At 39.5% G+C, this 16,043-nt stretch overlaps 1 protein-coding gene across 1 annotated transcript in view; it reads right to left on the reverse strand.

Annotated features, from left to right (window-relative positions):
• The window catches only part of COL12A1 (collagen type XII alpha 1 chain), a 153,126-nt gene that overhangs the window by 92,511 nt on the left and 44,572 nt on the right, over positions 1-16,043 (reverse strand). The window contains 3 exon segments of the mRNA XM_014577982.3: positions 664-853; positions 5,019-5,285; positions 7,512-7,781. Coding sequence (XP_014433468.2) covers positions 664-853; positions 5,019-5,285; positions 7,512-7,781 — 727 coding nt within the window.

Below are 16,043 nucleotides of genomic sequence, written 5' to 3' on the forward strand. Positions count from 1 at the left end.
TATAATTCCATGGAAGCCACCAGAGCTCTCCTGCTTTATACCAGCTGAGTATCTAGTTCCAGATCTGTAACTATATACCATAGTTCAGTCATTTGAGGTCAGATTTGTAATGGTGTCATTCTGGGGATGCCCAACTTACACACACACAATTCCTGGTGCTCTCATGCAATCTGCAGTGCTCATGTAGGAGTCTGACATGCTTAGAATCGCATCTTTAAATCTTTGGCTCTTCCCCACAATGAGCACAGAGCTCTATCCAGAACTAAACTAGACTGCTACAGTTTTAGCTTAAAAAAATGTATAAAATATTTGGAGAATGCAATCATCGCCTCTGTTCCTAGTGCCACTCACACCATCTTGCTCTCTCACATGTCCTGGTGAGACCACAGAGAATTCTCAGAGGAAACATTGGAATCTATGCTTGCAGATGTCTTTCGGAAGTTGAATAATAATGCCCTGGAAGCCCATTGCCATTATAAGATTTTCTTAACTATGCTTCACTCTGCCCCACCTACCAGCCTCTGTATCATCATGGCCCTGGTGTACCTACAGTAGCATTAAAACTAAGGCAAAAGGGATACCTTCATAAAAACACACACTTTTTAAAAAATAAACATAATAATTAAATTGTAACACAAAATTGAAAATTATTATTAGCCATACCTAAGCTCCTCCAATACAACTGTATTGTCATATGGTCCAACTACTAGTTCTCCGAGTCTATCTTCTCCCGTTGGATGGAAAGTTATTTTGTAACCTTTCACTTCCCCAGGGGCTGGCTCCCAAGTTACTCTGAAGCTTGACATAGTGGAATCAGAAGTTTTCAGATTTCTGGGTGGTTTATATGGAGAGGCTGAAAGGTTCAAAGGAGAAAAAAGCCACAATTTAAATCACTTATGTATATGAAAAAAAAATATTTTAAAAAATAATACTGCAACATACTAGTGCAAAAATACTACTGTACAATTGCCATCGGTTATTAATTGCATGTCTATATTTCAATTTAAAAAATAAATTAAAAGCACTTATTCCAGGCTTGCTTTGGTTTTGTTTCACATAATCTTTAGTACCCAAGCTATGAGATGCGAGGCCAGATGTTTCTCCTCAACCCAGAACCAAAAAATAAGAAAATTACCAGCCAGACATTAAAACAAGGCCAGCCAACTTCACCCACAAATATCATAAGCCCTTCTCACGCCTCTTCCTCCTTAGTGATAAAGAGACAAGACTTGTAACATGTCCCAGAGGTCAAAAGATTCAGGTTACTTCACACCAAGGAGGGAAATAAATTCCAAAACTGAGGCCCACAACCTCTCTGGGCAATTTATTGTAGTGCTTAACTACTTTGACAGTTATGAACTTTTTTCTATTGTCCAAATTAAACCTTCCTTGCTGCAATTTAAGCCCATTATTTTTTGTCCTGGCTTCACAGATTAAGGAGAAGAATTTTTCTCTCCCCTCCTTGTAACAACCTTTTGTATACTTAAAAATTATTATCATGTCCCCTCTCACTCTTCTCCTCTCCAGACTAAACAAACCCAGGTGGGGTTTTTTTCCAATATTTCCTCATAGGCCATGTTTTCTTTAATCAATTTGTTGGTCTCCTCTGGACTTTCTCCAATTTGTTCATGAGAATTTCCCAGTTCCAGTTATTTAAAAACCCAGACTTTTAAAACTACATCCTTAGGAGAAGGTCATTGTCTGCTAATTACTTGTTACCAAAGGTCAAGATCAAGGCCCAGGCTGTATAAAGAAATGACTGATTTGCTCAGCCTTCATTCTGAGATAGATGAACTTGTGGCCACAAGGAATATCCAGTTGTGGGATTTAAAGGACTGGCACCTACCAGCATCCTAGGTTGGAATTAGGGATGACCTCTAATAAGCTTTTTAGAACGTGTGTAGGTTCATGTATTGTTTTAATATGTTTTCTCTAAAATGCAAGAATAAATGTGCTTGCATAGAAGGAGCCATGTGATAAATTATAACTGCCAGCTATACACAGAAAGTAAAGCACAGGCACCCAGCTTTAGGCTGTGTGGCTTGCTGGGGATACCAGAGTTTCAGGCAGGCAGCTAGCAAATGGTGGGCATATCTCCTCACTCCTCACTCAGGGGATCGTGAATAACTTAGTCTCATCTAGTTACTTAGCCAAATGACTTCAGTCTTTCCCAGCCACAGCCTCAACTAACTAGGTCAAATTCATGCCCCAGCCATTACCAAGCAGTGGGTAAGGTGCTCAACAGAACTGCCTTAATCAAGTATGTAACGGGGTAGCTGAAGAGCCTTGGACTAAATCAACCTGGATTACAGGATGTGCTCCATATGAGAGGAATCAGGTTATTCTAGTATAAAAGCATAGAGGGAACTTCAGGAATCTGTGGCAAGGGCAGTAGAGAGTGAGAAAAACTCTCCAGGCAGGGAGAGACCCTGGCCAAGCAGAGAAGGGATACAATGGCCCGTGGTAGAAAGGCCTGGGAGAAGGAGGAGGAGAAACCTTGGGTTGCATAGACTTATGAATGGACTTTGGGGATTTTGAGTTTTATTGATCATTTATTTTATATTAATAAACCCAGTCCCCAAGCAGGGACATTTTCTGACAAATATAAAGCTTAAAGTGAACAATCCAAAAGAGGAAATTGAGAAAGGCTGTGTGTAGCATGATCCTAGGTCATGTGGAGTTGGCTGGGAGGCAGCTGGCCCAGTTACAGAATAAAACAGATATGAAGCTGAGTGTCATCAGTATTTTGAAAGCACCTCAGTGCATGCGTCCTCCCAAAGGGTATGTCTACACTAGCCCCCTAGTTTGAACTAGGGAGGCTAATGAGGGTGACCGAAGTTGCTAATGAAGCGCGGGATTTAAATATCCCATGCTTGATTAGCATAATCCCGTCCGGTTGCCATTTTGGAAACTGACTAGCCCGAAGTAACTAGTCTATACGCAGCAGAGAAGCGGGATTCCGAGATAAACCCCTTACTTCAAATTAACTGTTACTCCTCATGGAATGAGGTTTGACAATTAATTCAAACTAAGGGGTTTATCTCAGAATCCCGCTTCTCTGCCGCGTATAGACGCAGGCAGTTACTTCGGGCTAGTCAGTTTCCAAAATGGCGACCGGACGGGATTATGCTAATCAAGCATGGGATATTTAAATCCCGCGCTTCATTAGCAACTTCGGTCACCCTCATTAGCCTCCCTAGTTCGAAGTAGGGGACTAGTGTAAATGTACCCTAACTCTCTCAATAACCTCAGACACATGTAGAAGAAGCAGGGGGACAAGTCCAGAATCCCACGAGGCAGTTCTTGAAGCAAAAAAGTTATTACACAGACAGAATCATCTAAAAACTGAGAGGGAAGACCTGTTTACTTTCACCTGAGTTCAGAGCTAAGTCAGATAGATATTCAGTCACCAGGAAGAGATGCTGCAATACTTGTGCATTGTGCATTCTCTGTTTCTTATCCATTAACATTGGCCATAGAGATCTTAGGCAGCTGGGTATCTAAGAGTTATTGCATGACAACTTTCCTAATAACTGTAACCAAGGTAGACATTTGACATTTGACATATAGACTAGACATTTGACAACTGCTCGCCAGACAGTCAGTGTCAAGAGATTACTACAAGTACTCTAACACTGGCCAGAATTCCATGGGTAGCCTGTTAGTCACTTTCCCTCCTGTTTTAAGGACTGCAGATCACTGTGTAAATCATGGTCACTCACGAGGCCAAAGCCTCACAAAGGCTAAGCACACCCTGAAAGTGGCCTTCTCTAGCAATAGCGTGTGATGTGACCCCTATACCAACCTATCTTGAAGTGAAACTCAATCACACGCTAACCTTCCACAATCATCTGAAGAAGGCAACTGGCAAGACAAAGACAAGAGTCAACCTAATCCAGTAACTAGCAAGCACAAGCTGTAGACCATCAGCATCAGTGTTGAGGGCATCAGAGATGGCTCTTTTGTACCTCGTAGCAGAGCACTGTGCACCGGTATTAATTAGAAGTAGCCATACTTGACTTGTTGATGGCCAGTGCATCACTGGACAACAACTTGGCTGTCCATGGTGTTGCACATTGCTCTCTCATCCGTTTGCCATGATACTGTAACAGTTTGGGGATCCCAGAGGTTAATGGAAAAAACAACATTTTCCCATCAAACAACATCTCTCACCACTGCTTATAGTCACATGAGCCCTTTTTGACCCACACATTTAACCTTCAATAATGCAACTTCAGCCCTGACGAAGCTTGAAAAGCTGAAAGACGTTCACAAGAATCACAAATAAACACCTCACAAAATACTAACACAGAAGATTCAATCTCCCACAAAATTCATAAGCATCACAAATCAAGACACATGCAGATATTTGCTGCACAAATGGAAAATTAAAGACTCTCCACTGTGCAACTCCAGAACAGATCATGGAACACACAACAATTCAATGCCCGATTTGAAAACACTAAGGTGGCATTACAGCCATATACTCTGCTACTCCAGATGCAATTACATGGCTTAACCATCTAAATGTACATGTACAGTTGTTTCTCTATATTTTCATCAACCATATGTAGAAGAAGAGGACAATGCCAAGGAATGTAGATGCCAAGAGGCCTCCTCAAGAATATCTGAGAATAAAAGACAAATTGCAACGTCCAAATGAAACGCTGAGAAGTGGTTTGAGAAGGAACAATATTATCTCACAGAACTGTCCAGAAACACTTATTTTCCCTTCACCTCTGAGAGTCTGACACCAGAACAGTCTGCTGCTCTAACAATTTCAAATAGTAAGAGGCAACAATCAAGCCAGGCAACAATAAGACCATGACATAGGTAAAATTTTCAACTGTCCCAACTCCATGCTCATCCTGTCACAATTTTTTGTTAATTCCTGATCTTGGAGATTTGACATAACAGATTAGCTAACACTTGGCCTACTTTCTGTACGTTTGCTTTCTTAGAGGCAATCCCTTTAACCATAAGATTATTACTATTTAGTCTTATTTAATAATACATACCTGTTGTTCCTTCTCCTTGCCTGTGTTTTCCTTCTCCTGATTTATACGTTGGAATAACAGTGATGTTGTATTTGGTTAGAGGCTGAAGTCGCTTTAATACTGTAGTTGTGGTAGTAGGTGGTACTTTTGCAATCATCTGCCTTCCTCCACTCACTGGTCGGTACACTATACGATAGTTCACAACTTTCCCAGGTGCAGGCTGCCATGTGACTCTCATTGAATTTTCCTTCTCCTCATCTACTCTCACCATCCTGGCACTCGGTGACACTTTTCAATGTAAAAATATGTTTACATTAATTACATGTTTACTTTGTCGAACAAAAATATGCATAAATATGTCTACAGATTAATTCTGTAATACAAATATCATCTGTGATTTGTTCTTCCATAATACAGCCTATCATTAAACAGGAGTTCATGTGCAATTCGAAGAGGCCACCATGAAAATTTTCTGATCCTAATGGACTAAATTAACAGGTATGCTTACATTACTATGCTTTCATGTAACAGGAATTCATTTAACAACAATCCAGCATAGCAGGGAGTTACATAAGAAAACATCATTTTCACAACTTATTGTTTAAATAATAAGCTCAGCACTTCCAAATGCTAAAAGGCCAATTCTGTCAGACATGACTTTTTTGGTTTTTTATACAGGTAAAACTCCCTATGAAGAAGTTCAGATAGTTCTGACAAGGTACTGACAAGCAATCAAACTAATGGGTGGTTAACTCCAAACAAATAGACCATCCCAATCTTTTCTGAGGCTATGTCTAGACTGCAGGCTTCTTTCAGAAGAACCCTTTTTTGGAAGAGATCTTCCGAAAAAACTTCTTTCGAAAGAGAACATCCACACACAAAAGCACATCGAAAAAGTGATCTGCTTTTTCAAAAGATAGCGTCCATACTGAATGGATGCTATCTCGCATTCAAGCTGTGATTACTATGGACAGAGTGGCCACTAGAGCACCTGTGCTTTTTCCTCTGTCCTCTTCTTCCGAAAGAACTCCCTCTTCCCTGTCCACACATGCCTTTTTCCAAAAGAGCTCTTTCAGAAAAAGGTTTCTTCCTCGTAGAAAGAGGATTACCAATGCTGGGAAAACCCCCCTGTTCTTTCGATTTACTTTCAGAAGAACATGATTGCAGAATGGAGGTAACTCAGGTTTTGTCAGAAAAATGGACATTTTTCTGATAAAATTCTGTAGTATAGACATACCCTGAGTCTCCTACCACCAATCTTAAGTCAGTAACAGTTCTGAAGTGTGTGGATGTCTTATAAAGCACTTCAGTTTCACTCTCCAGACTATAACACTCAGGCTTCTTAAGTCATGTTCCTGCCTTGTCGCAAACACTATCAATGGAAGGCAAGTCTGATACTGGCTGACAGTTGGGTATGTCACCCTAGGTTTTGGCCAAGCAGAGCCTTTTTGACACACCAGAGTCAGAGTCAGTTTTCATTTCCCTGAAATGTATGCCACAAAAAACTGAAATACCCTCTCTCCACATTTGGAATTGGTCACAGAATCATTGTACCATAGGCTTAGAAGGGACCACAAAGGTCATCTTGTCCTTCCATTCTGTTCACTTTCAAACAGTGTAACATTACAAAGATTAACACTATGCAGTGTTTGTCTCATAAAAAAATCTAGAACTGTGACTAAGATATGTATTCAACTTCAAACCCAATCACAGGGCAGGAAAATTAACTAATCCCAATGGAATGAACTCTGAATTTTCCTCTCTATCCTGGTCACTTTGCTCATCCTGTTTCTCCTCCAACAGCCTCATCTCTAACCCAGAAATCCCCAGGAACTATCACCAGATTCTGCCACACTCACGTCAAACTGTAGCTTACTCTCTAAGGGTACGTCTACACAGCAGCAATATTTTGGAATAACTGATGTTATTTTGAAAGAACATAGTGCACATCTACACAGCAAGCCATTATTTTGAAATAATGGCAAGTGGGAGGACTTCTTACTCTGACTCCTGTAACCCTCATTTTATGACCAGTAAGAGAAGTCAGAGGAAGAGTGTTCTTTCTTCGACTTCCTTCTGTGCAGACAGCGCCAAAAGCTGAGTTAAGCTATTTGGATTTCAGCAATTGAAGTATCTGAAGCTGCATCTCTTAACTCGACTTTTGCCCTGCTGTGTAGATGTGCCTAAGTTACTCTACTAATTTCAGTGGGAATCCTTGCAGAGTAGGTACAACTTAACATGAGTATAAGCATCTGAATCTGGTTCCATGAGATAAAAATGACTTATGATTATAAATAACTGTAGCTCAGAAAAAGAGGGGGCCATACTTAATTGAGTTGAGATGGACAAGGGTTCGGTTGGAGGAGGATTAATAAAATTTAAGGTTGTCTCTTGACAATGTAAATTGCATTAACAGGAATGTCAGAAGTTTGTGCAAGGGATAATAAGTGCCACAAAATCCTATGGTTAGAATTCAGGCTGCTCCATGGGGCAGTTAGGATGTTCTACACTTACGTTCAGTAGTAGCCTCTCCTTCTAGAGGCGCTCCATCTCCACTGCTATAGGAAGCAAAGACTGAAATCTTATATTTAGTCTCTGGCTCTAAATTTTCCAGCATGGTATTTATTGCATTCCCAGGAACTGTGTCCTCCCCAGTCTGACCATCATAAAGCGATCTCCATACTATTCTATAACGACGAACTGCTCCTGGTGCTGGTGTCCATGATAGTCTCATTGTAGTGTCAGTTATGTCTCTAATAACCAAATCACGAGGTGAGCCACGGTCTGAAAAAAAAAGAAGTAGTAAGAGGGGGGGACTCAGCCTAAGACATAGTCAGCAAGTCTTGCAGTGAAATAGGAACAGGAAAAAAATACAATACTTACAGAATATAATTAAAATATTCACAAGAACACCAGTTTCAAATGGAATACGTTCATTCTTTTATGAGGAATATTAACACTTATTCAACAAAAACACTTAAGATCATAGTTAACTTTAAGTATGTGGGCAATTCCAACTCTCCTCATCAAGACACTTGATCTAAGATATGTTGCTGAACAGGGATGGAATTACACACATGCTTAAAATTAAACCTATGCTTCAGTGCTTTCAGGTTGATTTTGTCTTCCACACTAGCAATTATGCCTAACAATCTAATTTCACCCCAAAAGCTCACGTAACTCATTTATAGGCAAATAACGAAATCTTGGGTAGTTTTTTCTTGATACCAAATCTGTGTAAAAAAAAAAATCCTTTTAAATTGATTGAGTCCTTCACCTTTTCTTAACTTATTTGTTTTCCCTTATCCTTATATTTGACACTTCCTCTTATAAATCTGTATTTCCCAATGAGATTCCTCCTTAGGCATCTATTCTGCACTGATGTAAGGGCATTTATACATGAAGAGTTTATTGGAAAATAAATCATTTTCTAATTATTGATTAATTCAGACACTTAAAGAGTTTTTGTTTATTTGTTTTTCAGGAAACATTATGGGTCCAGCTACAGTCAACATAAGTAACACCTATGTGACTTGGACCCATGTTTCACTTAATGCTTCAGGTGGGATGATAAAGTTGCTGTATCATTCTAGTTGTTTGTTGTTTCTTTCGCATTTCCATAATTTCTTTATTACAGTAATATGTTAAAAACTGCACACAGGTTTTTCATAACATGTCTCTATTTTGAAAACAATGTCTTTGTTTTCAGCCATTCTCTCTTCCAATGCCTGAGACTTATAGATTTGGCTGCTATCATCGCTTCCAGCACGCATCTTCCTGAATGATGTGAGAATATTTCTGTCAACTGTCTTCACTGTATCTCTCTACAACTAATACATCATGTATTTACTACACATAGTGTTTTGATTGTATGCTGGAGACTCTGTCTTTTCTGTACTAAATTTTGACAACCTTCTGTTGTATTGCTCTTCATAGCTGGTTCTCCTCACACTCCTTGGAGTGCAGTAAACAGCGCCTTAGTCCATATAAGCAAGAAGGGTATAAGCTAGCGGCCTGATGCTCACCTTAATACATCAATTTCACTCCTGTATAACTCTGTTGACTTTAATTGAGCTCACTGGTTTAAAGCTGATAAAACTGCATGGCAGATTAGGTCTATGAAATTTCTGCATTCAGTGTGGTATCTGGGTTATTAATGTATGCTAAAATCTGCTACCGGAATGGCTAGAGCCCTAGTTTTGTTCTTCATTCAATGGCAAAGTTGTAGCTATAAACATAAATCCCTACACTTAAATTAAGTGCCTCCTTTGACTTGCACTCTATCTGCAATTCCTTATTGAACTCCCAGACCTTCCTGTGGTGAGGACTGCAGAGGCTCCCAACTGGCTGTGTAGCAACAAGTTCCCTCAAACCAATCCCTGTTCAAGGCTTAAGCAGTGAGGCCTTGAGCCAGCTGTCTGCACAATAGGCAAATACCCACTAATGTATTTGAGACTGGTCAGAGCCATGCTACCAGAATCAAACCTCTTCGAATGCTGGGTAAGTTACAACCCTAATCTAAACTCCACAGAGCAGGTTCCTCTTTGGCAATACTATCAAGTGAAGAATTTACAACAGCAAGCTGATTCCAATGCAGAACTATACTTGGTAGGGTTTTCAAATTGGTCCCAAGTTATACACCGTAGTTTAATCTTGATATTCATTTGTCTTTATTTAAATCCTGATCCTACACACACAACTCCTTTAGAATAGGTAGGACTACTTGTACAAAGGCTGACAGTTTGAATTATATAGTTGTAGCAATAAACAAATTAAATAAACATGGTCTCCCATTCATTATGAATCAATGAAAGAATAATTCAACTTTGGCTTATTGGACATTAACATCACAATTGCTGGGATTTTATTCAAATGTTCTATCTAGCTATATTTTCAATACAGAGAATATATATGCACAACCTTATTTTTCCAAACCCATCCCATTGCTAGTATGTCATCCAAACAAGGACCCCTTGGCTATCTCATCACCTTCTTCTAGAGAAAAGTTGGTTTTCCATCCTTACTTAAACACAAGTTCCTTTAATTCTTCTAGTCTGCCACTCTAAATACCATACACACACATATATTTGATTGCAAAAACATTTTAATATCCAGTTTTTTGTTGCAGTTGAATTATTTATTGTCATAAGGAAAAATAACTACACTACTGCATCTTTCAGTGTAACTTTACCCTGTTATGCTAAAAACAGCCAGATTCATCCAGATATACACTCCATGCAGACTCACTGATTTCAGAGAGTTGCATTAAATCAGGTCAGAATTTGAATCCCAAAGAGTAATTTTCCTGGAAGACTGAAAAAAAGTTGTGTCTTCAAAAGTAAATTATACCAATTTTCTGTCTACTCCAATGCTTCTGCTCCCAACTCTTGGCTTTTTCATTCAATAAAAAGTCTGATAGTAATCCAAATGGAAATATTATGGAAAATCCAACATGATAGAATATACAGATGTTTCACAATAAAAACCTCTTTCCATATTTTTAATGTTATATAAATATACAAGTCATTTTATACTGACTACTTCAAATCTAGTCTTTGCCGCAACATGATTTCAGTACTAAACTATCTGCTACCACAGCACAATAATTCTGGGACAGAACAGCTAATGATGTGTTGGAGATACTGCAAAAATCAATGTATTTTTAAACAATTATTAAATTATTACATGTGCCACTAAACAGCAGAGGAAAATAAGATTTTTGTAATTCATTTGAGTGCCCAGCTACTGACAAATGTTAGCTCTGGAAAGAAAAAAAAATCATATGGAACTAAAGTACCATTTTTTGTTTAATAAAAATAAAGTTTGGGCTTCTTACCAAGCCACCAGAGCTAAACGGAAAAATTTGACTTCAAAAGCTGGAAACTGCTGACAAGACATCTTACCAACCATTGGAAATTTAGACTTTTTTATATGTTATACTGAAGCAGAGAACATTTATTTAAAATAACACACTAATTTGATTTGCACCTCATGTGTGAGGTATACATTTGCACGCAGATGTTATTTTTACAAGATGCTACCATGTGAATAACTATGAACTTTGAGGTGGGGGAGAGAAGCAGCCGTGTTTAGAATGTGGTGCAAAATCCAAAGTAATCCAGATTCCACTAAGCATTAACTAAACTGCTACCCCAGAAGCTTAGAAGAATACTTTAAGTTCAGTGACATTACCAGTATATTATAATGTCTAGTAGGTATACACTAATACCTATTAGCCAAGTTTAGTTTGTTTTAGAAGTATAAGTGTAACTCTCCTTACCTATTATAGGCTGAACCTCTCTAGTCCGGCATCTTTGAGACTTGACTGGTGCTGAACCAGAGAATTTGCTGAACCATAAGAGGTCAGTATTGTCTAGCAGCATTACCAACACTTCCACTGCTTACTGGGCTCTTAGAAGACATTTAGTGATAAATTAGAGCTAAATAACAGCACAGAACAATGAGAGCCAGGACTGGTGGGGGAGTAAACAAACTTCATGGGACCACGGGAAACTTGGCCACGCCCATGATACATTTGGACATTTGGATAACTAAAATCATGCCGCAACACAGACACTGCCAGACCAGACAGTACTGGACTAGAGAGGTTCTACTTGTATCTTTCTATTAGAGATTGCCAATGGTCCCCATCGCTAAAGTATCTGAGCAATAATTCTGATCTTCTGTTTAAATATTGAAGAATCTTAATTGCTACTGGCTCCAGCGAGAAGAATTCTCGTACATTTTAATATCTCAGCTGCGTCCAAGAACAGAATAGTGAGGGAAAGTAAAAGACAGGGCACATCCACTACAATAAGGAAGGGGAAGGGCATGGTGATAAAGCAGATGGTGGTTGTGCTGGTTGGTGGTGGTCTTTGGCTCAGGGCTAACTGAATCAGCATAATCATCTCTGTTTTCTCCAGTGTTTGCAATGGATGCCCCATGCATCACAGCTCTACTTTTTCATCCTGTCCCAGTATCATTCTCACATGATGAAGTGCTCTGGGTTTGAAAATTACCCAAAAGCTCCTGCCCTCAGTAATTGAGCTAAGTATGACACTGTTCATGAGTTCCAGAATTCACTGGTACAAGCCCAGCTGAAGCCACGCTGTGTCTAAAGACATCAAACCATTACAAAGGTAAGCATGGAAAGCAACCGTTTTGTGCAGGCCGGATCCAAAGCCCAGTGTAATACTGAAGATTCCCTTTGACTTCAACAGGCTTTGGTGGCTACCTTAGAACTAATCCTGATCCAGGCCCTGCTGATGGTCAAATTGGCCTCTGGAATAAGGTACAGGAACCACTTACGTTGGCTGGTAAGTGCATTATGCAGCTGAATACTTCAGGATGCACAGCACTCTGGCCACACCTGCTGTCATGTGCTATAAACTCTCTATTCCAGGGAAGCTGGAAGAAGGTAGAACACAGCTTTCTGTGGCAGCTCTCTGCTAGTGGAATATTCCTCTATGTAAGAGGGAGCCCTCACTTACCCTTTTCTGCTAGGTTTCTGGCTCTTCTGCACAGGAGGCTGAATCAAGAAGCCTTGGGTCTGTCTCAATGGAGTTATACCCGCATAAAACTGATATGAGATCCTAATCAATCCTGGAAAATCTACCTTATCTATCTATTCCAGCAATTAATTAGTTAACCAGAAACTGATTCATTAACTATTTGATATTATATCCAGAGGAAAACAGTTCAATTTTACTTTTGTAGTTAATGACTTCCTCTGAGCAGATTTCTTTTTTTCTGCAAATGGTGTACTTCCCCACACAAGAAAATTCAACTGATTGCTTGAAAGTTATCAAAAGTCACTTGCAAATGTCAGAGGAAAAAAATCTTGGAATGTATCATTGAAAAAAATGCATGAGACAGCACTAAATCCCTTTGAAAGACACTGAGTCCTTGTTTCAGTCTGCATGGAAAAGGACTACGTAATCCAGATATTACGGAAAGTTCTTGTGATATGCTAAAAACTTCATTGTCAGGAAATGTCACTTGAGTTAGTCCCATTCAGTCTGTAGGAGGTCATTAGTTTCTAAAACATTCTTATGTTACTATAGAAACAGCAAAAAAAACATATATCTACTAAGAAACCACTATTCATTTCCTGGCCAAAAAAAAATCCAAGCTCTGAGAAATGTATACAGCAGAAGAGTCCCTGAATGATGAATACTTGTGAATAAATAAGAGCCTAATTCTCACAGCATTAGAAGGAATGACAGAACTGGGCCCTATAACTTTTAAATGGAAAGACTTTCATTATAAGGTAAAAAAAAATACCATTATTTAATCCCCAATAAAGAATATGTCCTGAGTGCAATTGAATATGAAGCTGTTGTTGTTTACATTAGAATAATCTACAGTATAAGTACTGGGACAGATTCTGATCTCAGAGTCGCTAAGGTTTTAAGTATGATGTTCTACATTCTTTCTTGGCGTAAGACCTGACACAGCTCATTTACTTCTATGGAGTTATGTCAATTTACACCTGCATAGCTTCTGGCCCAATAACTACTCTAACATAAGTAGCGTTGCTCTGAAATTACTGTAGTGCAAGCAAGGTCAGAATGGAATGGGGCTTGTTTTGATTCACAGATAGAAATACTTTTTTGTGAGACTGCTCTCAGTTTCATATTTAAATGATAATGATCTCCTGTGCATTTAGCCATCTGATGCAAACACCCTCACCAGCAGCAGCAGTGATATTCTTAAGGCCCTTCTCAAAAATCCTAACTTCCAGGTACTCATAAAATAGATTTTAATCTTTCAGCACATGAAGATATAGGTTAGGATTAAACATATTTCTATAGCTTACCTGACCTAGAGAGAAATTTGTTTTTTCTTTAAAAACTGCACACTATTATAAATTCAAGTTAATCTATTAAACAGCCTAAGTACAGTATGTTCTTGTCATCTAACAATATGCCTCAGAGCAGAAAAGGAAACTCTTGCCAGGCCTGCTTTTACCGCCCCATTTCGCAGGGGAAAACAGATTAGAAAAACAGTAGCTCTGAGAAACAGTTGATTGTTAGCTATCGACTGGATTTCCACTCACCGTACTCACTGTGTTCACCATAATATCATATTTCTGGGGTATGATATATGATTTTGGCTAAGTTGATGTAACAAAATAAAATGAACAATTCGATGTGTTGCTGGGGGGTGTTGTCCTGCAGGTTTTCTTAAGTCTCATCCCTACATCAACTTGTAATTTGTGAAGTATCACTGGGACAGGGAACTGGGGAACAGCAGCTGAACTAGCTTTCTGGTCAGCGCAACTCCCACTAATTGCATAGGAGATAACTTGATTGGGAATGGGCTGAAAAGAGCTACACAGCTAATTAACTCATGAGCACAGAACACAGAAAAGGCACCAGAAGACATGTCAAAAGTAGAGAAAAAAACAGAAAGAGGAAGACTTTCAGCGTCAGTCCCAAGGAAGATTTCTAAGGGCAAGATCTCCAACCACTCCTACCCGTGGTCTAAAGGGTTGAGGGATCAGGTGCTGGATCAGGTGCTGAAGAAACACTGTAAATAAGCTGCATGTTGAGTTTACAAGCAATGAGCCCAAGTGTGGTCTGCATACGCAGAGGAAGATAGGCAAAGAAGAGCCTCATCCTGTTATAATCACCACAAATAATGAGGAATAGTGTTAGTGCTACATGAAAAACACCCTGCGTAGGTGCTTCCCCTGCCACAAGTCCTGTTTCACTAGCTGACTTCTGTGGATAGTTTAATTTTCTTTTTTTTTCTTCACAGTCTCAGCTCTGTCACATTGAAAATTGAGTACAACTCTAGCTGCTGGTAAAAGAAACCTTCTATCATCCACCTCTCTGAGTTGAAGGGAAGCCAAAGTGATCAGATCCTGGGGAAAGATGCATGACTCACCCCCCGGAGCCCTACCAGTGCTCTCCAACCCGAGCTTTGTGGTGACAGGCCCATATGTTTTAGAGAGAGGGTAAATAGGAAGCATCTTCTAAAGCATGCCCCCCTCAGGAGCCTACAGCTATCCAGTAAAGAGATAATGCAGATTTAAGCAGTTTTATCCTTCACAAAATTTCCTCTGACTAGTGCTCCTCATCAACAGATGGAGACAGCCAATGGCTAAAAGACGCTGAAGACCTGTGCTCTAAAAACTGCTGCTGGACTACTGTGAACCTCCTCAGATCTCTATGACTGGGGCACAAAAAAACCTCTACTTATTCCAGGGGGTGAAGAAAGCCATTTTCCCACCCCAACGAAACAGTAAGAAAGAAACCCATGTCCCCTTCACAGAAATAAATTCCACAGCATAGAATATAGCCTTCCATTTCTAATTTCTCGTGTGCTAAATTCTTCTTTCCCTAGTCTTTGAACAGTTTATAAAACATTGGGCCTCTGTAAAGTGTTCCTCCTTGGGCTGGATCAGAAAACATTTTATAACTGAGATTACCTGGAGTTCTATGGAAAACTTTGCACCTGAAGAAAAAAGATGAGGCAGGTACAAACTAAGTCCTGAGAAAGATAAAAGGGAAGGCAAGAGAAAACAGGAAGAGATCCCAAAAGGACTTCAATTTAGCACAGCAACTGAATGTTTTGGGATTTTTTTCTGAAGGAGACTCCAGGAAAGAACACACTTGTCCCACAAGGCTGAACACACTGGAGAACAATTATGTCTTGCAGTGGGGAGGAAAAGGATGGATTTGAAAGAACAGGGAATTGGGATTAATAAATGCAACAATATACTTCATAGAGACCTTTACAAAAAGAAGATATTGCCTCAAGTCACTATTTCCACACAGGAATCGAAACCTGTGGCTGCCCTTGACCAGCTGACTCAGGTTTGGAGGGAGCAGGAGGCTTAGGCTGAAGGGCTGTAAAACTGCTTTGCAAACATTTGAGCTCAGGCTGGAGCTCAAACTCTGAGATCACATGATAGGGCAGGAATTTTTAGTCCCACAGGCTCAAAGCCAGCAAGCCCAAGTATCTTGACCCAGGTCAACAATATGTCTTTTATTCCATTGAAGATGAACCTACTGGAGAGTTTTGATTTTTTCTTTTATT

Source organism: Pelodiscus sinensis, chromosome 3, assembly GCF_049634645.1.
Source record: "Pelodiscus sinensis isolate JC-2024 chromosome 3, ASM4963464v1, whole genome shotgun sequence".
In the NCBI taxonomy this organism is placed as follows: domain Eukaryota; kingdom Metazoa; phylum Chordata; order Testudines; family Trionychidae; genus Pelodiscus; species Pelodiscus sinensis.